At 40.3% G+C, this 26,611-nt stretch overlaps 1 protein-coding gene across 1 annotated transcript; it reads right to left on the bottom strand.

Annotated features, from left to right (window-relative positions):
* Positions 1 to 645: 645 nt before the first annotated feature.
* CDCA8 (cell division cycle associated 8) lies at positions 646 to 16,890 on the bottom strand. Its single transcript, XM_053454541.1, has 11 exons — positions 16,797 to 16,890; positions 15,966 to 16,083; positions 11,449 to 11,577; positions 11,301 to 11,341; positions 10,455 to 10,521; positions 8,664 to 8,743; positions 8,343 to 8,422; positions 4,258 to 4,356; positions 3,966 to 4,092; positions 3,378 to 3,464; positions 646 to 883 (listed from the first exon to the last, which is right to left on the bottom strand). The coding sequence occupies exons 2-11, from the start codon at positions 16,060 to 16,062 to the stop codon at positions 848 to 850; spliced, it is 843 nt and encodes a 280-aa protein (XP_053310516.1). The 5' UTR covers positions 16,063 to 16,083; positions 16,797 to 16,890; the 3' UTR covers positions 646 to 847.
* Between the last annotated feature and the right edge of the window lie 9,721 nt (positions 16,891 to 26,611).

The raw sequence follows: 26,611 nt of genomic DNA, 5'->3' as shown, positions 1-26,611 counted from the left end.
TTACGTGTGGTACATTACAGGTGAGGACTTTGCCAGTATTTACACCAAGATCCGATATCCACCCGGTTTCTACCAGAAGTCAGGGAACCGTGTTTACCAGCTTCCCCACAGACTACAATAGAGAGCCCCTAATGGGTCGAGTGCAAATACTGAGCCGTGTGCAAAGGAGGGCCTGATGGAGAACTATGTGGTTTGCTGTCACTATTGTATGGAAATTACCCCCTTGTATGGTTTAAATACTGTTGTGTTTTTAATAAAACTCAGCCCTGTTTTCACCTCAACATTGGTGCGGTTTGATGCTTGGGTTGGGCTGCTGTAATAACTGTCTATTTCAGGGCAGTAGCCACAGGGCCAACGCAGCGGTGGTGCAGCGGCATCCCCCTTCACTCCACAACTCTGGTTCTGTGACTCAGAAGGGGTTAAAACGCTGGTCTCCTGGTAGAAGGAAGTGCAGCTTGGCGGCAGTACCTAGACGGGTTACACAGGCGTCCCGTTACATAATGCTAGTCCTGGAACAATATAACGTGCGGAGAGTGAGAGGAAAAAAATAAAAATAAGGAAAAACTGTAGATAAACAGGCACTGCAGAAATAAAAACACAGCTCTGCCCTTAAGGAGTTAATATGCCAAATTACAATCAGCCAAATTTAGCCAAGCTGATAATGTGTGCTTTATTAGTGAAAGACAACAAGCTAAAGCAGAAACAGATCAGGGATATAGGTCACACCATAATTCTAAAACCTGGCATATTACATCACTAAGAATAAAATACATAGCACATAAAATATTTTACAAAATTATACAGCAAAAACAGTATTTAAGAAAATAACGAAAATAAAATCAGACATTCATTTTAGCTTCTTGCAGATTTTTTCAAGCTGACTCTGGGAAGAAAAGAAAAAAAAGTTACATAAGTATATTCTAAAAAAAAAGGCAATCAGAAGATTTGTTTTCCTTAGCATGACGTTATGCCTTAAGTATATTTGTTTTATATAGCGCCAAATTCTATAGCGCTGTACAACAGTTAGACAGGACATAACAAGTAGTATGTAACATAACACAACAGGTGAGGAGGGCCCTGCTTAAACGATTTTACAATCTCTTGTAAAATATCACTCAGTTGAAAGAAGTTGGTATAAATTGCTTACTGTGTTGATTTCACTATGTCCTCTGTGTTTAAGCTATGCATAAAGGGATGCCAGTAAGCTATACCTGCATGCTCTGTGGGTGTGATGTAATGGCTAGTTTATTGAGATACACACAGTCTCAGTCCATATATTGCCTGTTCATAAGATGTCATGATTTTTTGAAGAAAAAAAAAGTTTATATTAAAACCATTGTAGCAAAAAAATGGCATTGTGGATTATGGATATTAGACTGATTTTTATGGTACAGAATCTATCCATGACATTTTCTAAATGGACTATGTGTCACTTCATCCTGCAATGTTGATAAGGTATCTGGAGTATTTTACAATACCTGCCAGTAATTTCTAGAAGTAAAGGTTTTTATAAAATGTCATGGTGCACATTAAAAAGCTTAGTGGCACACTATACCAACTGAAACCACTACAGTGCAACTTTAACTTGAAAGCATTAGTCTATGTAATTGTTGTATTCATTGCGTGAATGGCAGTAAATATAGCAATGTTTGGCCACCAGATGGCAATACTGCAATGTTTTATATTAAACAGACATTGCTTGGATCTAGAAACCCATCAAGAATCCAAGCATCTGCGCCAGTGTCAACTTTTTTTTTTTTTTTTTTTACATAAAGTGTATGTGTAAACAGAGGGGTTTGCAAATTGGTTTGGATCCAGCCACAAATGTAGGAGACATACACCAAACATGTTTTAATTTAAAGTTTGTCACATTCTCCCCTCTCTTCAGGGGATGCTCCACCATCACCCCTTAATATATAAATGATAATACATTTTAAAGAATTGATAAATGGGTGAAATTAATTGAATAAGTGGATCCATCAATATTTATCAAATTAACTTGGTTCAACAATTAAAAATTGCTAAATTGTAATGGACATACCGTATTTCCCCATGTATAAGACGCACCTGTTTCGAAAAATTTGGGGTGTAAAAACAGGCTGCATCTTATACAGTGGTTGTGGGTTTTTTTTCCTCGCTTACCTCTGTGTTGCTCAGCAGCATCTCTTGTTCCGTGTAGGAGACACAGGAATCCAGTGAAGTCACGTGAATGTACATCACATGACTCCGCTCCATTCCCGCTCCCCTGGGCGGGTCAAGAGAAGTTCACTCAGAGTTCGAGCAACACAGAGGGAAACAGTCTGCGAGCGGCACCGGAAGATCTGTGGTTCAGGTAAGGGTAGGGGAGAGTGTCTGCGTGAATGAATGTGTGTGATAGCATGGATGTGTAAGTAGGGGGGGACAGGGCACAGGGAGGCTGAAAGTGATGTGCATGTGTTGGCTGCTTGTGCATGATAGGAGTGTGATTGCTATATTAAATATACATGATTGCTAACAGCAATAACACTCCTATCATGCCCAGACATACCCAGATTCCAGCACAGCTAACATCACACTCATCCTGGAACCTGGGCATGATAGAAGTGTAGTTTTCGGGCCCAAAAAATACGCTCATGGCACATGCATGCTAACACCAATATGCTCACACTAAAGACAGTGAAACGCGCTAACGCCACACTCACAGACACTAATGCATGCCATGCACCAAGCGTGTGTGTGTGTGTATTATACATATACACACACTGCTTGGTGATCCAAGCCTTACAGTATAAAATGTAATCAAACTATACATCTTTCTGATTTTGTAATGAACCTTTGGGAATAACCTGTCTTTAAATGTGCTATTTAATTGGTTTGTATTTATTCCAGAAATTTTAAACCAATAACTTGGTGCACAATTCCAACATTAATTTAATACATCCTTGCCTGAAAACTATTTCTGTTGGACTGTGCTACTCTTAATGAAGATATCCATGACAATAACCGAATGGTTAGGAGCAGAAATTGGACCATCAATTCATTCATTTCCTTACTCATGTCCTCCACCAGTAGTGGGGCTATTGGACTGTTTGGGCTACTGTATTAATTTTCCCCACTTTGTAGCAACGTTAATGATGCTAGGGTCAGCTTAGCCTCTGGACCCCTATCCCCCCTCTGCTGGTGATATGTATTGCTCTCATTGCATGGACTGGACATTAATAAGATAAAAAGAAAAAAATTAAACTCTTCCAGACCCGTCCTGTATGATTTATGGCTGTGTCCGTTAACCATGTGAGCACGTCTTAAGATACACGTTTGTTGTAGGACTGACCTTATGTCAAACAGAATCGTTAAATTAAAAAAAAAAAAAAAAAAACCATAAGCAGAAATAAACTTACCGTGAGCAGCTTAATATTTTCATACGCTTGAGGGTCCAAACGACTGAGGTCTACATTGTTCACATCATCGGCCATCAGACGGATATTCTATTTTACCAGGACAAAAAAAAATAGTTAGGCTAAGTGTGTCCACAAGTTTCCTATTTTGGGACTCTGTAAACAGATGAACTGTAGCCTAACACTCCTGTACCTAGTTTACATGTTTTTATGCAGCAGATTTTGAGCTTTCATTTTGTGCCAATTAAATTATCTACAGACCTGAAAGTCATTGTCAGTCATGTGATATTTTGGGCAAACCCCTGCATAATCACCACACCAAGTCTGTTCATGTATATTTTATTTGCTGGGAATACTTAATATCAGGTTTTGCATTTTGTGATTAAAAAAAAAAAAAAAAAAAAAAAAATTAGGAGGGGGATGTGGATCTGCTAAAGATATTTTTCAGATACCACAGACCGCGACATTTTATCTCAGAAAGAAAGAATGTAAGAGGCACATGTTCCCGATTCCTCAATATAAAACTTCGGAAAGGAAATCTTGAGAGCAATTAGCAGTTTATCAGTGGTTTGCAGTAACAGAAATCCTTACTTTTCCTTCCAGTGTGGGCACATTGAGGAACACCTTGTTTAAAGATGCTAATGGGCTGCCATTGGCAGATAAACTGTAAACAGGCTCTTGCGCATTCTCTGGCCGAAGCCCTGGCGTTTTAAACACTCTGAAAATATAATGTGAAATAGTTATTGTAATGTTAGTGAAAAGGGGTGTACATTCTAACATGATTATTCATGGCATAGATAAATGGAAATCAAAGAAGCTAAATCATAATAATAAACTTGCTTTTTCAGTACTGTCCTTCTGCTAATCTAGTCAAATACGTTACCTGGTATCAAATTTGGGTGTGACCTTTGGAGTGACTCCTAATATTGAGCTGTCTGCCATTCTGTTGGTAGATGGTGTGGCACGACTTCTTTTACTTGCTCTAAAGAAAAAAAATATATATATATATTGAGATATAGCCATCATGCTACGGTTAGACACCAACAATTATTTTCTAACACCAGTACAAGTAACTTAAATATGAATCTAAACTAATTGAATTCAGACAGTTCTATTGTTACATTTTACAATAGTAAGAGTAGAGAAATTTGTAAGCAGTCAATAGAACATGGCTAAAGTTTAGGATCAAATATGTTTGCTTGTATTTAAAGAACAGAAGTTTGCTTTTTAATATCTGAGCTCAGCTAGCTATGACTTGTGTGCCTACAACCATCTCATGCAATCTGCAAGTCTTAATTGCGGTTGCGCTGGCCCAGGGGCTAGTTACTTGGCCATGGCAAGTATAATACAGAGGAAATTATACCGTATTTGCTCGATTATAAGACGACCCTGATTATAATCTTAATATTAATTTAGGAAAAAAAGAAAAAGCCTGAATATAAGACGACCCTATAGGAAAAAAGTTTTACCAGTAAATGTTAATTCATTTAAACAATTTTTTTTAATAAAAGCTATGATTGAGAAAAATATTTTGGTTTTATTTCCTTCTATTTTCCAACCTGCCCCCCAGTTATGCACATCTGCCCCAGAAATGCCTTATACCCCCTATATGCCACTGTGCCCCATGATATGCCTTTTAACCCTATATGCCACTGTGCCCCATGATATGCCTTTTAACTCTATATGCCACTCTGGCACTTAGAGGGTTAAAAGGCATATTATGGGGAATAGTGGCATATAGGGAGGTTTAAGGCATTTCAGGAGGCAGAGTGGCATATAGAGGGTTAAAAAGGCATATTATGGGGAAGAGTGGCATATAGGGAGGTTTAAGGCATTTCAGAAGGCAGAGGCGTATAGCGGGTTAAAAAGGCATTTCTGGAGGCAGAACGGCATTAAGGGGGTTAAAAGGCATTTCACAGAGCACCCTGCCTCCAGAAATGCCTTATGCCCCCCATTTAACACTCCCCCCCCACCAACCCAAACTTACCGGTACTTCTGAGTCTCCTGTCATGTAGCTGGGGCAGCGTGTAGACTCACGCTGCAGCCGGGGTTGTCTGCGTGCATCGCGCAGACATTCCCCGGCTCTCAGAGATCAGAGTTCCCCGCGCCGGTGCAGACAACCCCCGCTGCTAGCCACGCCTCCTTCCGGCTGCAGCGCGAGCCTACACGCTGCCCCAGCTACATGACAGCTGCACACCAGGGACTCTGAAGTACTGGTAAGTGGGGCGGGGAGGTTGAGGGGATCTGCGGGGGATCTGGATCTTAGTCGTCTCATAGTCAGACTGAGGTATGATTATAAGACGACCCCGATTATAAGACGAGTGGTATTTTTCAGAACATTTGCTCTGAAAAAAACCTTGTCTTATAAATCGAGCAAATACCGTATTCAAGTATAAAAACGTAACACTTCATAAAATCATGATGGTATATTTGGCTAGCGAACAGGATACAGATCTGTCGTCTCAGGTCTGCCAACCCACTCACCGGAACAGAAATTGTTTTTGAAATTACAATTTGCAAAGTAACAGCTACAAAATTTGGCCCTTGCTATGGCGTTATCCATCTTAAAACAGGTACTGTCCAACGAATGCTTTTATAATAAATGGAACTAATCTTTGAATTGAATATTCCTCAACATACGTTAACAAAAAGTGAGTACACCCCTCACGTTTTTGTAAATATTTTATCATATCTTTTCATGCGACATGACACTCTGCTGCAATGTAAAGTAGTGAGTGTAAAGCCTGCATAACAGTGTAAATTTGCTGTCCCCTCACAAAAAACCATGGCAACAAACGTGAGTACACTCCTAAGTGGAAATGTCCAAATTGGGCCCAAAGTGTCAATATTTTGTGGGGCCATCTTTATTTTCCAGCACTGCCTTAACCCACTTGGGCATGGGGTTCACCAGAGCCTGGTTGCCTGGTTCACAGGTTGCCACTGGAGTCCTCTTCCACTCCTTCATGACGACATCAGAGCTGGTGGATGTTAGAGACCTTGCACCCCACCTTCCATTTGAGGATGCCCCACAGATGCTCAATATGGTTTAGGTCTGGAGACATGCTTGGCCAGTCCATCACCTTTACCCTATTCTTCTTTAGCAAGGCAGTGGTCGTCTTGGATGTGTGTGCGTGTGGTGGGGTCGTTGTGTTGGAATACTGCCCTGCGGCCCAGTCTCCGAAAGGGAGGGGATGATGCCCTGCTTCAGTATGTCACAGTACATGTTGGCATTAATGCTTCTCTCAATGAACTGTAGCTCCCCAGTGCCAGCAGCACTCATGCAGGCCCAGACCATGACACTTCCACCATGCTCGACTGTAGGCAAGACACACGCTTGTCTTTGTACCCCTGACCTAGTTGCCGCCACACACGCTTGACACCATCTGAACCAAATTAGTTTATCTTGGTCTCATCGGACCACAGGACATGGTTCCAATAATCCATGTCCTTACTCTGCTTGTCTTTAGCAAACTGTCCGCGGGCTTACTTGTGCATCATCTTTAAAGGACACTTCCTTCTGGGAGGACAGCCATGCAGACCAATTTGATGCAGCGTATGGTCTGAGCACTGACAGGCTGACCCCCACCCCTTCAACCTCTGTAGCAATGCTGGCAGCACATCTATTTCCCAAAGACAACCTCTGGATAGGATGCAGAGCATGTGCACAACTTCTTTGGTGAGGCCCGTTCTGAGTGGAACCTGTCCTGAGAAACCGCTGTATGGTCTTGCCCACCATGTTGCAGCTCAGTTTCACAGTCTCGGCAATCTTCTTATAGCCTAGGCCATCTTTATGTAGAGCAACAATTTTTTTTTTAGATCCTCAGAGAGTTCTTCGCCATGTTGAACACACCTGCTCCCCATTCACACCTGAGACCTTGTAACACGAGTCACATGACACTTGTTAACACAAATAGCTAGTCAGCGACATGGCAGCAATTCGACGCATTTAGGCATGTAGATGTGGTCAAGACCACTTGCCGACATTCAAACCAAGCATCAGAATGGGGAAGAAAGAGGGTTTAAGTGAACTGAACGTGGTTGTTGTTGCCAGACAGGCACAACCATCTCTAGGGTTTACAGAGAATGGTCAGAAAAAGAGAAAATATCCAGTGAGCAGCAATTGTGTGGATGAAAATGCCTTGTTGATGTCAGAGGTCAAAGGAGAATGACAGAAAGGCAACAGTAACTCAAATAACCACTCCTTACAACCAAGGTAAGCAGAATATCATCTCTGAACGCACACCACAGGTCAAACCTTGATTCAGATGCGCTGCAGCAGAAGACCACACCCGGTGCCACTACAGTTAGCTAACAGGAAGTTGAGGCTACAATTCACACATGCTCACCAAAAGTGGATGATGGAAGACTGGAAGAATATCACCTGGTCTAATGAGTCACGATTCCAGCTGTGGCATTCAGATGACAGGGTCAGACTTTGGCATCAACGGTTCAAGCTGGTGGTGTAATGGTGTGGGAGGACATTTTCTTGGTACACTTTGGGCCCCAATTACCAATGGAGCATTGTTTAAATGCGACAGCCTACCCGAGTATTGTTGCTGACCATGTAGATTCCTTTTATGACCACATCTGATGGCTGCTTCCAGCAGGATAATGCACCATGTCACAAAGCACACATCATCTCAAACTGGTTTCTTGAACATGACAATGAATTCACTGTACTCCAATGGCCTCCACAGTCAGCAGATCTCAATCCAATAGAGCACCTTTGGGATGTGGTGGAATGGTAGATTCGCATTATGGATGTACAGCCGACAAATCTGCAGCAACTGCGTGATGCCATGTCCATATGGACCAGAGTCTCTGAGGAATGTTTCCAGCAGCTCGTAGAAAGTATGCCACGAAGAATGAAAGCAGTTCTGTAGGCAAAAAAAGGGTCCAACCCGGTACTAGCAAGGTGTACCTAATAAAGTGACCAGAGATTGTATATATAAAAGCCAAGAGTTTTACCTCTTACTGGTGTTTGCCACATTTGCTGCAGAAGCTCTGGTCTTTCTTGCAGTGGCAGGCTTCTTTGCAGATACTTTTGCCTGAGGACAACAAGTATTTTTTTTAGGACTTTGTTTACAATAAATACACAAAATATGCATCACCATAACAAGTAATCTATGCAAATATACTGCATTCCAACATGGCAAGTATACCACATCATGCACACTCAGTGAGGAAAATGATGTATCTGCTAATTCATGTGAATTTAGCAGCAAGTAATTTTTCCCCACTTTCTTAGGTCAATGACAGTAAAGTATAACTACCAATTCAGAAACATACCTTTGATTTTGTTCTTAATACACTTTTTAATGCGGTGTTTTCCAGGTCATCTTGAATTGACTCCATCTTGTGTTTTTTTGCTACAAGAACAGAAAGTTAGCTATATAACTGGCTAATATTTGTCATAATCTATTTGTGGGGTTTTATTTAACTGTATTAGCATCCATTGGTATGATAGATTCCCTCTGTCTTTAAAAGAGGAACAGTGAACTTTAGTAGGGTTACATTTATTAACGCTAGCTATAGGTGGTGTGCTTTTTGTTTTCAAAGCCAGAACTGATCAGCTGAAACAAAAAAAAGTCAAGTAACCTATCACAAATTGAGGGGGGAAAGTATACATAAACAACAGCATGCCGGCCCCATGGTACAGTCATGTGAAAAAAACACACCCCTCTTTGAATTCTATGGTTTTACATAGCAGGACATAATCACTTGTTCCTTCGCAGATGGGTAAACAAACTCAGAGGAACAAAACATCACATATTGCATCGTGTCTTTATTCAATAAAAGTAAAACCAAAATAAAGAACCTTAAGACTCAGTAGTCTGTAAAACCACCTTTAGCAGCAGTAATTTGAAGCAACCATTTTCTGCGTGACTTAGTCTCATATGGGAGGAATTTTGGCCTACTCTTCTTTACAAAGAAGGTTGAGTTCATTGAAGTTTGGGGGCACTTTTGAATGGGGTTGAGGTCTGGACTATTGCAACACCTTGATTCTTTTTGTTTTCAGCCATTCTGTTGTAGATTTGCTGGTGTGCTTGGGATCATTGTCCTGTTGCATGACCCAATTTCAGCCATGCTTTAGCCTCACATTGTATTCTATGGCATACAGAGGACTTCACGTCCAACTATGACTGCAAAGTTCCCAGGTCCATTGACTGCAAAACAAGCCCAAATCATCACCCCTCCACCACCGTGCTTGACAGCTAGTATCAGGTGTTTGTGTTGATATGCTGTGTTTGATTTTCACCAATCGCGGTGCTGTGCATTATGGCCAAACATCTCCACTTTGGTCTAGTCTGTCCAAAGGATATTGTTCCAGAAGTCTTGTTTGTTCAGATGCAACTTTGCAAACTTAAGCCCTGCTGCCATGTTCTTTTTTAGTAAGAGGCCTTCTCCTGGTCCTCTTTCCTAACAAACAATACTTGGTGACCTTGGGGTGAATTTGCTGGGATGCCCACTCCTGGGAAGATTGGCAACTATCCTGAATGTCTTCCACTTTTGAATAACCTCTCTCATTGTAGAACAATGGACTTTAAATTGTTTGGAAACGGCTTTACAACCCTTCCCAGATTGATGGGCAGACACAATTGTGTCCCTAAGATCATTACTGATGTCTCTCCTCCTCGGCATTGTCTTAACGAATGCTCCAGACCAGCAAAATGCTAGAGATGGTCACACTTGCTGACAAATTATTTGGGCATTTGATTAGCAGCACCTGTCTGCTACTTAGTAATTTATTCCTATGGAAGCAGTAAGGGTGTACTTAGTTTTTCGCACATGGATTCTTTATTTTGGCTATATTTTTGTTAAATAAATCATGATACGGTGTTGTGCATCTGAGGTTGTATTTACTTAATTTTTAGACCTGCTAAGGAACAGATGATTGTTATGTCCTAACAAGTAAAAAAGTAGAATTTCAAAGAGGGTGTACTTTCTTTTTCATGCAACTGTATTTACATAAGGTGAATACACAGATTTTGTTAAAATTTAAAAGCAATAACATTTAATGTTTGTAATATCTTGGTAAACAGACATTTGGTAAAAGTAACAGAAAAGTCATAAATTTACCTTTCTTGGAAGATTTAAAGGGTGTTTGGGAAACGCTTGATGTTATTTCATCCATGTCAACATTTACCTGCAAACAGTAACAATAATTCAGTGATTCTTCCATTCGGTAGGAATGCCTCAATACTAAAACAAGATCTCGACAACACAGAACAAGAAAGTGGTAAAGTAAATTTTCGTTATGTTCCCAACCAGTTTAGTTTAGTCGATATGAGTTTAATAGGCTAAGAAAAGATAACAGGTTTATTTGAAGAATGCTAATTATTTCAGACAAGTAATGTGTAATTGTAATAGCTTTTAGGACTGCTTCAGCAAAGCTTACTGGTTTGAGTGAGCCAGAGAACAATTTCTTTATAATAAATATGCTCTAAAATTAGCCACCCACATAATTACTGTCAAATTTTATTTCCAGTAGGCTATTATACCACACTGTGCTTGTATAAAATAAAAATTGCACCTTCACCATTAAGCCATTTGACAGCTACAGTAGGTTCATCACATTTATGCACTCCAAAATGCTAAGCTACAGTCCATGGGCTGGTATATTTAAGTCACAGTAACATTGAATAGCTTTTTGTAAGGAGAATATAGCATTAGGAGCTGTATACAAAGACATAATGTGTGATAAAATGTAGCTTAAATACTGGCGGCAGACCAAGTTATTAATCCTTGCCGTATTGAACAAGGGTCTATAAATTTAGAGGCAAGCAAGAGATTGCCCTCTATCATTTCTGTTCGGAGGCTGTTCCACTTATCTACCAGCCTTCCAGGAAAGTAAAACATCCTTACATCACATTTAAACATGTAACATTTAGATACTCAGAAATGCAGTACTTGTATACAACTTACTGTAGTAGCTGCCTCCAAAGCTCTCTCACTTCCACCTTTAGCTAGGGAAAAAAGGAAAAAAAAAAAGGTTAATAGAAATACCGGGATGTGTCAAAAAGACAATAACCACAGCCAATAACAAATAGTATTAAAAACAAAGCAGACTTACCAAAGAAATCAAGCCAACACATCTCTCTTATAGCCAGTGGTAGTTTAATTAGTTCAATATTGTACAGACTGTCCACTTCTTTCAGATTGCTCGTGACACTGGCCTTTAACTCCTCAACTATAGTCTTAACTGTAAATGAGAAGGTATAGATTAACATGGCATTTTGACAAAGAAAACCACCCCCACACAGACAAAATTCATTTAAAATCACACTTGGTTAAGTTCCAATGTTTCGGTCTAAATGCCAGTCATCAACAAATTGCACTGATTTGGCTATTTGTCTTCTCTAGTGGTTTCTGCCTCCTTTTGTTATGGTCCATTGCAGATTACCCTTTAAATTACCTTTATGTTCACCCTTGCAATTGCATGGAATGCTTTTGTAGGATACCTTCTCAATACATCAGCTCCTAAGCTCGCTTGTATTTGGCTCTCCTGCCATTAACTGCCTGATGCTGCTACAAGTGGCGCAAAAACAGGGCCATGGAAGGGGGTAAACTATGTAATTGGTTTTTCCTACAGAAACATAATGCATATTGAAGTACTTAAAAAGTAAAGACACTAATGTTGGATGAGAATGCCTGGCTCGCAGTGTTCCAATTTATCCCAAAAGTGTTCAGTGGGGGTTTAGGTAAGGGCTCTGCAGACCACTCCAGTCCCTCCACCCCAAACTTAAACCATGTCTTTATCAACCTAGCTTTGTGCACAATGGCACAGACATGACAGAAGAAATGGCCTTCCCCTTCGGGCCACAAAGCTGGAAACATACAATTGACTTAACCCCTTGACTGCTAACGACGGCATGGTGCCGTCGCTAGCAGTCCCAGTCAGGTGCTAACGACGGCACCATGCCGTCGCTAGCACTATCTTACCTTGATGGAGGTCTGTGGACCCCCATCACCACCTACCCCGGCGATCTGCCCCTCATATTGAAGGGCATCACTGGGACCACCCGATCCGTCCGGTGACATCGCGCGTAATGACGCGATGACATCACCGCGCAACTTTATTGAAAACTGACAATTGTCAGTTAAAGAGGTATGGGGGCATGCTGCTTAGGTGCATGTATCTCAGGCATCTAAGCAGCTACAGACCCCCAACATATACCGTCGGAAAGGTAATTGCCTCACCTTTCCAACGTTATATAGATTGTAAATAATAATAAAATAAAAAATATTACGTTAAAAAAATAAAAATGTACAAAAAAAGTAAAAAAATGATTTGGGGGGTCTCTAAAGGCAGATAAATAAAGATCAAAATTGCCTAGAGACCCCCAAATTAAATTATCTAAACAAACTAGTTTAACTTTAAAAAAAAAGTTTAAGTATTCTAGCTAAATGATCACTGTGGTAGCCAATGTTACCACAGCGATCATATAGCTATAAAAAGTCACATTCCCTTTTTAAAAATGGCCGATACTAAATTTTAACCCCATGATCCCTTTGATCATGGGGTTAAATTTAGCCAATGGTAGAGGAAGGCAATTTTTGAAATCCTGATTAACTGCAAATATTATTAAAATCAGCCATTTAGCCTGTGCGGTACGTGAGTAACCATATCATCCCTGGAGCGCCTTGCATTTTTACTGCAAAACTTATTTTTGCTGTAAAAGTGATTTTTTTTTCCTCCCTTTACCATCATTTCTTTGGGATTGTAAGGGGAAAGAATGGTGTGTGCTTCTGTGAGTAAATGTATGGAAAGAATGGCGTGTGCTTCTGTGAGTGAATGGAGATATGAAAGGCGTGTGAATGATCAGTAATTAGGGTTGAAGCCTTGACATGGCATTACTGCTCACGTAAGAAGTTAAATTATGGCACAAAAAGTACATATTTTCAAAAACTACACCCCTTTGGCACATCAAATGAGGGGCTGCATGTGTTTCTAGTACAAACCTGGAGTGCGCTAGACACAAATGAAAATGTCGCTATGGTTAGAAAAAACATTTTCTAGCCAAAGCAACATATTCCATCATTATTTGTGCACTCAACTTTTGTCCTAGAAATACATGTAGCCCCTCATTTGAAGCTCCAAGGGGTGTAGTTTCTTGAAATGTGTACTTTATGTACCCTAATTTAACTTCCCAGATGTCTAGACCCCTTTAACTTCAGATATGGCAGATTGGAGAATCTTGTTAAAAAAATTGTCTTAAAACATTTAGGGGTGATGCCTGCATTTAGACAGCTCTAGACAGCTGGAAAGTTAAATTATGGTACATAAAGTATATATTTTCAGAAACTACACCCCTTGGCGCATCAAATGAGGGGCTGCATGTATTCGTAGCACAAGACTGGAGTGCGCAAGACATAAATGAACTTGTCGCTTTTAATTTAATTTTTTTTTACTTTTAGAAGTGTGATATTCACTTATTTGTTGTGCACGTCAGATTTGTGATACAAATACAACTAAGACCTCATTTGCTGAAGCTGGGGGTGTAGTTTCTAAAAATATATCGTTTTGTTGGCATATTTTAACATCCCAGGCAGCTAGAGCTGTTTAATTGATGGCAGCCATGCATTAAATTTAAAGATGTCTTTTGTCATAGTCTAATAAATTTAACTTTTAGCTATAAAATATTAGAAAAACACAGTCTACTGTTCTCAATTTCTGTTTATTTTAGACCGGTTACCTACTACAAATATTTAGCAACGCAGCTTTTGATATTAGAGTTTAGAAAAATAACATTACGAACTACTTTTTATTGAGTCGGAAGTGAAAAATTACACTTTTTTCACCATTTTTGGCTTTATTTTGCAAACCTAATGAGACATACACATATAAAAATGGTATATTTGGAATCTGCTGGGTGTGCTGAAAAAAACAATATATGGTTTGTATAGTTTATTCCTAAGAAATTTACTTCTAAACACGTTTAAACGTGAGATGCACCAAAATGCCGAAAACCAGCTTAGCACCAGGGTAGGAAATGGCTTAGCAGCCAAGGGGTTAAATGTATTTGTATGCTGTAACACAAGCAGTGCCCTTCATTTGAACAAAGAGGTCCAGTCCAAAGCCTGAAAAGAAAAAAAAAAGGCCTAGACCATTATCCCCCCCCAAACGTTACAGTAGGCACTTTGCATTCCGGTATGTAGCGTTCTCCCGGCATCAGGCAAACTCAAATTCGCCCAGACTTCTAGATGACGCCTGATTCATCACTCCAGAAAGCACGTTTTCAGTCCAGTGGCAGTGGTGTCCTTTACACTACCCATATCTAAACACTTGGCATGGCATGGCATGGCATATAGCGATCTTTGGCATGCATTTAGCTGCTCAGCCATGGAAAGCCCCCGATACAGTGCTTGTGCAGATGTTGCTTCCAGAGGCTTAAAGTCGCTAAGCTCTTCAGTATGACCATTCTACTGCCAATATTTGTCTATGGAGATGGCTGCCTATGCACTCGATTTTATACACCTGTTAACGATGGGTGTGGCTGAAACAATAATGAGGAGGGGTGCCCACATACTTTTGGTCATAGCGTACTATACTACATGACAGAAGTTGTCATTCTTTAGGATTCAAGGGCTGCAAACAGACCAGAATTTTTGGATCTTACAGCTTTTACTCATACAGCTCAACCATAATGGATACATAAATATTGTTTAGTTATAAATAAAATGACTGGTCTTCCTGTGTAAGCTGAGGACTAAACTTTAACAGGCCCACTCTACTGTAGCCCTTACTAAGGGAATACAAGAACACTACAAATGTTCCTCTCTTCCCCAGCTACTTACATTATAGAAGCTTTAGACCGCATAGACTCCTAACTGAAGACAAGGCATAAGCTATCACGGTAACACAGGAGATGGCTCCACCTATCCGGATAGGGTAGGAAAGAATAAAATACCCAGAAGCCCCCCTCTACCTCAGTGAATACATAAGACCAAAAATACAGAACAAAATTACATTTATCAGAGAGGGCAACAAATTGCTACCGGGAAGTAGCAAGGAAAAGAGATTCTCAGGTAAGAATTTAATGTTTCCCTTGTCACTCCCAGTGGCACTGGAGATACAAAAAAAAAAAGATATGATGGGGGGGGTGAAACAATGGACTCACAGAACTTCAACCAAATCTGGCGCCATCCAGACAATAGCCCCTTACAAAGGTATTTTATTCCTTCCTGCCCTATCCTTATAGGCAGAACCACCTCCTGTGCTAGGGGAAATGTGATAATATTGAAGGGAAGAGAGGATCACTTGCTGTAATGGTCTGACAGGACCTTTGTAGGGGCTTATAAACGGTGTTCAACTTTGATAAAATACTGTACTTCCTAGCACAGAGATGGCAAACCTTTGGCACGTGTGCCACAATAAGCAACGTCTACGGGAAACCAACCATTGGGTTTCGAGCAGATAAACATTACCATGTTCCCTATACTTGTGAGGCGTAAACTTGTTTCAACAACACACTCATCTAGTTAGAACACTGGCAACCTCAAAAAAACAGCATCAGAGATCCACAAACTGACTGCTATATATATTGGTATTGGTTAACACAATCATGCAGCACAAGCTATTGAAAATACCTTGACTATCAAAGTCCTTGATGAATGAAGCCAGCTTCTCATTCTTCACTGAACGATTTTTTTGCCCCCTGTTGGTTCGTTTCTTTGTTGGTGCCATGGTTGTTAACAACTAGAAAACCTAAAAACAATATGGACATTTTTTTTTGTATTACTAGAGTCATCAACAGGAACATTTTATAAGCAATCCCTTGGTACATAGGAAAATATGAGGGGTGGGTTGCCAACTGTGTGTAAGAGGACATCAGCATTACACATATTGGTCAACCCAGGACCAAACAAACTCAACAGCCAGGTTAAGATAAAAATGGGGTCAGCATTTCTCTACAAGTAGAGTTCAAAAGGATCAGTACCCAAACCAGCAATAAAAAAAAAAGCGGAGCACACATGCTTGACATATTTCTGCTAGTCATCTGTCTTAAGAAGCTGGACCAGTGACTCCTTACAAGCAAACAATAAGTCTGTCAAACAGGCTAGAGTGTCCACATCAGAGCAATGGATGGAGTAAGGCCTTGAAAGGGGATTCTCCCATATAGGATTCAGTTTGCTGTTAAATAATGACTCTCAGTGTATAGATAAAGAGCCAACATATAACAATTTAAAGCATAAAAGGCTTGTGAATTATTCTGAAATAAGACAAACCCCACACGTTATAAATTACACAGACACTTAGTCCATGGAATACCGGCCATGCTATGAACTCGCCCAACAATACATACTACATAATTAAACATACACTGACCGGGGAACAAGCTTTTAACTACAACTATCGGAGACCCGTTATTTAATCCTTCGACCTCATACTCCCGCATTATAAATAAACAGAATATTTACCCGCCCAGGCCGCTCTACTCCGTCTTCCGGCAGTGCCCAGCACCTTCAACCGAACAGCAAATTCAAATTCAACCGCCAGAAGAGAGGTGTGCGCTACCTATCACGTGACAACATAACCGAATCTGAGCCAATAGAAAACGAGACGCCATGCGTCAGCCATGTTGAGGATGGCATTCGTAAACGCCAACCACTCAAGTAGAATCCTTCCAACGCGTAGTTAAATTGAGACGATATATCAATTGTATTTCCTTTTGCGTTTTCTTCCGAGAACATTTATTGCATTAGCACAATGTGAACAGAGAACTGTCAAATGTTAAGACTTTCTTTGCGTAATGCTAGAAATAAATAGTTTAATATTATTTTGAGACGTTCTTTAAAATAATCATCCACTTACGAAGCTACCCTTTTACAAGATGGCCATTTGTCGACTTCCTTTGGCGGAAGTCGCGTTGCTGTGGTTGGTTGTCTTGGGAACAGCTCATGCTGACGCCTGAGAGCTGCTGTTTTTGAGCGATCTGATCTGCTTGGTAGTCTTATTGTGACTTACTGGCTTCCTGTGATTACTGGAGGCATGACGGAAATTTTAGAGGCCTCTCAAACCCGGTTAGAGCTCACTTACTTCTTTTTATAAAGAGTGATCATAGTGCATCGTTTAAAGAGAAAAAAGGAATGTTTTCACCTTGGCAACCAATGGAATGATCCTGTTTAGTTGACTATTTTGTAGTTTTTTTGGTTATCATATATGGTAACTCTCAGGGTTTGACCCAGAGTCATAGGGGTTTTGCCGCAGTTTTAGGGTGACTGGGCACATTGTTAGTTTCACATAGTCTGCAATTGATCCCTTTCCTATTCAACACTTATGTGATCGTATATATATACAACTGCCAACTGATGCTTTTTTTAACAGTATATTTTGAGTGATATCCCTGCTTAAATGCAAGTGAACCAATAAAGTGTATCTTTAAAAAATGACAACGCAAGGTTTCCACAAGTCATGACATGTGATGTCACGAACGCACCATAATCCAAGCGTGCACACAACTTGGTTCTGTTGGTAAAAGGGATAAAATTCACTATCTGTCTGCCCTAGACCGGAAATAGTGATAAAAATATCCACCCTTAATACCACCCACAGTTAAATGATATAACTAATATCATAACGCTGCCACCACCAAGACAATTTATAAATGGGGTGCCTTGGTCCCCCAAGCGAATTAGACTAAGAACCTATGCAATATACTTTAACACAATAAATAGGTGATTTCAAATTACCAATAAAATAGCCTCATCAGGTAACTTTACCAGACAAAGGCAGAACTTAATAAAGGAATATTTATTATGAACAAAAAATAGCCACAGTACACACAAAAAAGATGATAAACAGATTATTTACACCAAACGGATGAAAATAAAAAGGAGAAATTACAGAAAACCTAACTATTCACTTGAATGCTAAAGTAACAGTTTTTCTGTCCGTAGGGCTCCGGCAAGGAAAGATGGCGACTTACTCAAAATTAGATCTTGGCCCCTAGTAAGCACACTGACGAATTTCCTCTCATTAAATTTATACTTTTCCAGTTTATCTCGCGTTTCCAAGCCGGCCCAGAGGTGGTATAAGTGGAGGGAAGGTGTACCTATAGGAACCATAAGTGACCTCCCCCTTGTGTGGTGGAACCATATCAGTCAAAATAACTAATTTTCATTTTATTCTCCCTCCTGTGCTCGCCACTGCAATAATTCTTGCATTTATGGATTTCTTGCAAATTATGAAGTCCATAGATATGTCACACTTGCTACTTATGACTGAATACCACGGACTCCACAAGGTCAATGGAGCCCAGCTCACTAATCAGAGTGATTGGTAAAAAAAATAATAATTTCAAAAAATATATATTGTTCAAAAATGTTTAAAAAAAAAAATATGGTAACATGTGAAAGTCCCCAGTGTCACCCCAAAAAAAAGTTTTTAATAAGCAAGTCCTAAAATTCTTTATCTTTACAAAAATTCCAGCATGGAAAGAGTTAATGGGGTAAATTGAATTGTCCGGGTTCAAAGATGTCCCAAATATGGGACATGGGGGCAGTAGGATCAGATGTCTAAATGGCATAAAAATACACACCTCACAAAGGCGGCCTTTTACCTCCCAAATAACCCTACAAACCCATGCATGTGGGGTATCACATCAACATCAGGAGATGTTACTGAACACATATTGGGGTGTTGTTTGACACGGACATATACCAGGAGCGATAAATTTATACCTGAAGTACAACATGTGTGAAAAAAATACAAAAAAAGTTTCACAAAGGCTGGTGGTAAAACTAGAGCATGGAAAGGGTTAAAATACCAGCATTTCAAATACCTTGGGGTGTCTAGTTTTTAAAAATATATGATTTGATGGGGTAAATTGCATTGGCCGGCTTCAAAGATACCCGAAATGGCACATGGGGGGGGGGAGAATTACCAGATTTGGAAAAAATAGTTTTGAAAACGCAAAACGCAACCTGTACTTGTTGCCCCATAACGTGCAGAAAAAAGCTAAAAAACATAAAAACATTGGGTATTTCTAAACTCAGGACAAATAGTAGAATCTATTTAGCAGGTTTTTTCATTCGTTTTTACAGATGAGTAAAAGTTTTTTGTTTAAAAAGTAGTTAGAAAAAAAAAAAGTTGTTAGAAAAAGTAATTTTTTTAACAAAAAATACCCATATTTTATCATTTTTTATAGTAATTTAGATAATATGATAAAATTAATGGTACCTAAAGAAAGCCCTGTTTGTCCTGAAAAAAAACAATATATAATATGTGTGGGAGCACGAAATGAGAAAGAAGAAAATCACAGCTAAACAGCAACACTAAAAAATGTTAAAAGAGCCATTGTCCCGCAATATACTACCAGTAATAACCAGTATTGTCCTTAAGGGGTTAAATGATATGATCAAAATAATGGGTATCTAAAGAAAAAAAAACAATATATCATTTGTGTGGGTACAGTAAATTAAAGAGAAAATTACAACTAAAAAGCAACACTGCAAAAATGTTAAAACCGCCATTGTAATGAAGGATACAAAAAATAAAAGACAGTTCTGTCCTTAAGGGATTATTTAAGGGTAAAGTTTATGGCATCATAGAAATGTGGACAATTCACTTAGTTATACAGTAGAAGGAACTCAATAATAATATTAAATGTAAAAACATCTTAATAATTAACTGTTTGATTTTGTTTTGCTTTTCAGTCTTACCAATATTTTGCTATCTTGCTTTCCATTGTCATTCAAAATGTGACTCTATAAGCCATATATTCATCAATTTGTTACAATTGCTTACAATGGATATTATTTAAGGAATATAAAATGCAATTAAACCATAGTTTTGCAAAATGTATTGCCATGGTCACAGATACACAACCAACCACTAGATGACAGTAGTAGTCAGCCTCTTTCAGTGTTGGTAAAGCAAGTGAATACCAAGCAGGGTGGCCAGTACCTTTTGTGTTTTTGTTTTTTTATTTTTTTAAGATGACCTTCTTCTTTCTACAAAGTAAACTGAAGGCTCTTCATAATCCAAAACCCTGGTTGACCTTTATGACCTTTCCTGATCTTGTTTTCACCATGGACTGCCTATATCTACATTTACTGATGATTACCCACAGTTGCTGTAACACTCCAGGGCTGTTTCTGAGCAGTTTTGGCAAACGTATTTGTTTTCACTCTGCTTTCCTTTACACAAGTCGGCCTGGTGTTACCTCTCTAATATCGACCCGGCTACACTTTAACCTCGTATAATGTCTTGTGATTTGTATTCAGTTGCTGTTCTTGGTCTTCTACGGGACACCTATCCGCCTAGCCGTCCTTGCTGACTGCCCTATCGACGTCAGGGGATCCTTCTACTGCATTCATTACAGAAGCTCATTACTTAACACCCTAGTTTAAATATACCCATGCATTACAACCTGACAGGACACTTTTATAGCTTCCTGATTTAATTCTACTGAGCAGAAATCCTGTTTAACTCTGAATTAGTGCATTGACCTATGAAGGAAATGAGTGTACTTGAGATTCCCCTGACTCTCCCTGGATCTCCCAAGCTACAAAAGTGTGATCTATCCAGTCCTACCCAAAATACATTCACAAAATATTACATCGAAAATACCTATAAAGGGTGTAATGCTGGTGCAAATCTTTCCTAGTTCCCTCGTTAAAATTACGCACTCAGGTGGTAATATTTTCAGCTTAACTACAGTTGCAGCAGTTGCAGCTGCGACCCCTTGTTCCTGCCTCCTCCTGCTGGCTCAAAATTGTTTAGGCCGAAGGGCCCTTTCTAAACTATTTTGAGCCCGCACAGGGAAACAGGAATGTAGCATGGTCACATTACGTCACGTGACCCCGCTGTGAAACTGAGATAAAGCTGCTGGAGAGCAGGGAGGTAACAGGGGCAGGTGGGATGTACAGTATGTATATGTGTTTGCATATATGTATGTATATGTGTTTGCATATATGTATGTATGTGAGCATGGATGTGTAATTGTGTATGAGAGCACAGATGTTTACTTGTGTGTGTGAGCATTTTTGTGTGAAATGAGATGGAGTGTGTGTTCGAATGAATGTGTACATGTGTGTGAGTAAGTGCGTGTAATTTGTGTGTTTACAGATGTGTGCCAGAGTGTTGAAAGGGGGGGAAAGAGGAAAAGAAGGCACAGACAAGCTGTTTGGGGGCAATGATGGCACAGGCCAACTGTGGAAGTTGGGGGGCCCCCAGGCAATTTTCACACAAGGGCCCTGTGGTTTCTAGTTACACCCCTGAATATGTCAAAACATAAAACAAAGAGCTTATCATGGTGGCTGAAAACCTTCAGCACCCCAGGGAGCAATTTCTCCCATACAACACATTAAACATTTATATAACTTGAATATTAAGTTATACTGCTACAGAATAAATTACCAAATTTCTCAAACAACCTCAAGGACATATTAGTATTTCCTAAACATTTTGCATTGGCAGGGACATCTATTGACAGTCTGAAGTCTCCCCTCTTAGCAGTAGCCAACATAGCTGTTAAAAAACGTTTTTGATGGCTTGCATTGGAAATAGTATATGAAGAGAACTCTGAAGACATATTGTCTGACTTCCTGGGTTAAAGCAATCTTTCCATTTTATAATATCCCACTTGGTATGGGGCAGCCAAACTCGCCTCATTTCTGAGTTGTTCCTAAATCAGGAGTGAACTGGTGCACAGTCATATTGAACATGCCTGTCACCACAAAGAATACATGTAAGAATACATGTAAAATGTATTGTCAGACCGGAAGACCAAAAAGGAAGTGTGTCTGTGAAAATCCAGTTGTTAGCCACACCTACGTTGCCCACCAGGCATTTGCCCCATGTGCTAAATGGCCAGTCCGGGCCTGGTAGTAGATAAACATGTGCCTCTAACCAATATCATAGATTATCAATTAGAGTGTTATTGAAACAAATGAACCCAACATACAGGGGCGTAACTAGAAACCTTAGGGCCCCGGTGCGAGAATCTGTTAAGGGCCCCCCCAACCCCCAACTCATCTATCCCTTTCTCACTATCTCCCCTCTCCCTCCTTACCCCCCTTCTCACGATCTCCCCTCTCCCTCCCTACCCCCCTTCTCACGATCTACCCTCTCCCTCCCTACCCCCCCTTCTCACGATCTACCCTCTCCCTCCCTACCCCCCTTCTCAAGATCTACCCTCTCCCTCCTTACCCCCCCTTCTCAAGATCTACCCTCTCCCTCCCTACCTCCCCCTTCTCAGATCTGCACTCTGGGCAGCGCGACGGCGGCAGCAGCGGCGACGGTGGCAGCAGCGGCGGGGAGCAGAGGCAAGCAGGAGGCAGAGGCATCCTGGATTTCTGTCAGTCAGGGGGGCCCAAGAGTTGCCGATCGGTCGTTTTCAGCAACCGCTCGGCACCCCTTGGGCCCCCCCTGACTGGCAGAACTCCAGGGCCCAGTCGCAGTCGCGACCCCTGCGACCCCGGTAGTTCCGCCACTGCCAACATATATTGTCAATATCTCAAGCCTCCTAAAGATTTATTAACATCTGATTTAATATTCTATACCCAGAATATCAAGATGCCTTTTAAACATGCATAATAGTAAGATACATAGAACGTGCAAAGTGAAAATGTATATAACTCTCTTTAAAATATCAGGCTTGTTACAAATGCCTATTATCACCGCTCAACCATTCATCTTCAATCAAGAAAGAAAGATGATACAATTATTACAATGTTTCTGACATTCTGCCAACTATGATTCTAGGATTCTTGGCATACTTACACAATAAGGCTCAAAAATGCTGTCTATGTGTAACCATCTCTTGAAAGGTAAAGGAAGCACGTTTATCGCTCATCAGTTGCAAAAACTCTGGATTGGACTAATGTACTGTATTTGCTTGATTAAAAGACAAGGTTTTTTCAGAGCAAATGCATCATTTGATTTATACAACATGCCTATCGCTTTGAAGATGCAAAGTATTTTTTATCGTGAAACAAACAAGAAATAAGACAAAAAAAGAACCCCAGAAAACTTGAGCATGCAGAACTATTCACCCTCCCAAAAGCAATACTTTGTAGAGCCACCTTTTGCAGCAATTACAGCTGCAAGTCTCTTGGGGTACATCTCCATAAGGTTGGCACATCTAGCCCCTGGGATAGTTCATTATTTAAGGCAAAACTGCCCCAGCTCCTTCAAGATGGATGGATACAGCAATCTTTAAGTCATACCATAGATCCTCAATTGGATTACAGTATGGGCTTTGCCTAGGCCATTCAAAGTCATTTCAATATTTCCCCTTAAACCACTCAAGTTTTGGTTTAGCAGTATGCTTAGGGTTAATGTCCTGCTGGAAGGTGAACCTCCATCCCAGTCTCTGGAAGACTGAAAAAGGTTTCCCTCAGGAATATCCCTGTATTTATCCCTGTATTTATTGCCATCCATCATTTCTTCAATTCTGACCAGTTTCCCAGTGCCTGCCGATGGTATTCTCGGGGTGATGACAGGTTGTTGGGTTTGCGCCAGACAGTTTTCCCTTGATGGCCAAAAACCTCAATTTTAGGCTTAGTACATTTTTTTATATGTTTGGTGAGTCTCCCACATGCCTTTTGTCGAACACAAAACATGTGCTTATTTTTTTCTTTAAGCAATGGGTTTTATTATGACAACTCTTCCATAAAGCCCAGCTCTGTGGAGTGTACAGATTTAAGTGGTCCTATCGACAGATACTCCAATCTCTGCTGTGGAGCTTTGCAGTTTTTCAGAGTTATCTGAATGAGTAACAGGAGTCTCCAGTGGTGCAAAGATTGTAATTGTCCTCTCTAAAAAACTCTGCAAATAAATCTGGATTATGTGATACAGGTAGAAGACAGCTAGGGTATTTTACTAAATGACCCATGGAGAGTTTTCCATTCCCGCAACATAAGGGATACTGTTGGGTGGTTGGGGCCTGTAACCCGTCGATCTTATGAAAGTCTGGGGTTCTTGCCTTCCCACAAATATCTATCAATTGACACTTTAAGGGGCTTGAAATATTGACAAATTATGTTGGGCTCATTTGTGTTTTTAGAACGCCTCAATAGATAATCTATAGTATTGGATTAGAAATTAGAGGTAGATGCTTTTCTAACATCTTCATCCACCAATCAATCTTGTTAGGGGTTAGTTCATTGTGAAAACAGCCCTGACAGAGAGACAGCAAGTTGAAGGTATGAGACACCAAACAACAGTTGAAGATAAGAAGTCACCTTTCACAAAGAAGCAATAGCCTTTTCCCTAAAAACATCTTTATTTATAAGCTTCATCTTTTTGAACAAGAAGAATACCATTAATGTAAGATTTACAACGGTTCTGTGAAACAACTGGAATTAATCATTGCTTTCTACTACTGCACAGTGGGATGAAATGAAAAATAGACCAAATGATAATGCAGCCACACATTTAAAGTTATGCCTTTAATTTTAAAAATATAATGGCGATCAAGGAATTTCTTAGAGCATGCATCATTGTGACATATAATCTGTTTGTTGCACTTATATTTTTAATGTGATATGGACCACTCAAACACTATACATGCCAAAAAGGCAGAAAAATGTATTGAGCACAGTAGTACTGTCATTAAATAGATACATACATGCATGGGCGTAGGAACCGGGGGGGGCGGGGGGGACAGATCCCCCCCAGTAACTCATGCGGGGGGGGACCGATAATGAAGAAATCCCCCCCAGGGCTGTAGGACCCCCCCAATAGAAACGCCGCAAATGCGGCCCGCAAGACTGTTAGCAATCACACTCCTATCATGCCAAGTCATATTGCTATTTTTTTTTGTCCAATTGTGGTGTGTTACCTACTTTTATAAAAAATGTGAGTTTTCATTATTATTTTTAAAGGTGGGGGGGTCATTTTTGGTTTTGGCTAAGTGAACCGTGAATGTTTTGGTCCAGAATTTTCATTTTGGTGCATCCCTAGAATAAATAGAACTATTTCATTTTTAATTATCCTGAGTCCTGAATTTGTAGTCACAAAACTTTCTAGGCCCAGAAATCAGTGAGAGGAAAAGCAAAGGTTTTGTGTCATTCACTTTATTTTAATCTGCATATTTTATTAAAGGCCATATTTTCTCACAGTGAAAAATGAGTGCGGCCCGCGCACGTATACAACATAGAAGAGATCCCCAATGTTTTGACATAGAGATCTTTATCAAGGGTGATGGCAATTAGCAGTGAAGCACCAGAGCCGCCTTAGGCGTTGTGGCGCCCTGTGCGGACTACTCCTCTGGCGCCCCCCCTCACTACCCCCCCTCTCTACCCCCCCCTCACTACCCCCCCTCTCTGCCCCTTCAAACTACCCGCCCTCTCTGCCCCTTTAAACTACCCCCCTCAAACTACCCCTCCCCTCTACCCCTTCAAACTACCCCTCCCCTCTGCCCCTTCAAACTACCCCCCCCTCTGCCCCTTCAAACTACCCCCCCTCTGCGGTAAGAGCGGGAGGCATCCGTCTTCTCGCTCTGCCGGCATTTCATGTTGAGCGCCGGTATAGTCCGGCGCTCAACATGAGATGCTGGCACCGCGACGGAGTCACGGAGAGTAAGGGGCGCCGAGCTTCACGAGCAACCGCTCGGCGCCCCTGACCGGGACTTAGATTAAAGCATCGTTGTTTTTTTTAAACTTTATTTAACATCAATGATGTTAAATAAAGTTTAAAAAAAAAACAAAAAAAAAAAAACGATGCTTTAATCTAAGTCCCGGTCAGGCGCCCCTGCAACCATGGCGCCCTGTGCGGTCGCACAGGTCGCACACCCCTAAGGCTGGCCCTGTGAAGCACTATATGTACAGAAAAATGGGGGAAAAGTAACATAATTATTGCACACCGTGAGTTCTGAGTGCTGTTTGCATGGTGGTCGCCATCTTGGATACTGAGGTCCTGACGTCATGTAGTGATGCCGTCTTTAATGCATTCAGTAAGCATCAACAATATAACACAGAAACCAATAGTTTAAGAAGCAAATGCATAAATAAAGTCGGACATCAGGCAAGAGCAGCACTGCAATTGAAATCTGATGAAGATAGATATTAAGACATATATAAGCATAATCTGCATAGTATAATAAGTGCAAATATTGTAAATCTTACAATGCAAAAATATACATGAGCATATAATATGAACAAAAAGTAAATATGTAATCATAAATAAATGAAGCAAATTCTGTAACTAGAGCAAAATATATATTTTTCCCCACTTCATGTATAGTATACAAACTAAAGCCATGTGTAGAAGAATGTCAACTAACTAA

This window comes from Spea bombifrons, chromosome 2, assembly GCF_027358695.1.
Source record: "Spea bombifrons isolate aSpeBom1 chromosome 2, aSpeBom1.2.pri, whole genome shotgun sequence".
Lineage (NCBI taxonomy): Eukaryota > Metazoa > Chordata > Amphibia > Anura > Pelobatidae > Spea > Spea bombifrons.
This window is presented reverse-complemented; position numbering and strand designations above follow the sequence as displayed.

Excerpts from the sequence above, each read along its gene's own strand:
- CDCA8 (XM_053454541.1), bottom strand. The coding sequence starts at position 16,062 with ATGGCACCAACAAAGAAACGAACCAACAGGGGGCAAAAAAATCGTTCA. Across the intron at positions 10,522-11,300 it reads CTTTGGAGGCAGCTACTACA|GTAAATGTTGACATGGATGA; the intron begins GTAAGTTGTATA and ends TACTGTTTGCAG. Across the intron at positions 8,744-10,454 it reads CTTTAAATCTTCCAAGAAAG|CAAAAAAACACAAGATGGAG; the intron begins GTAAATTTATGA and ends CTGTTCTTGTAG.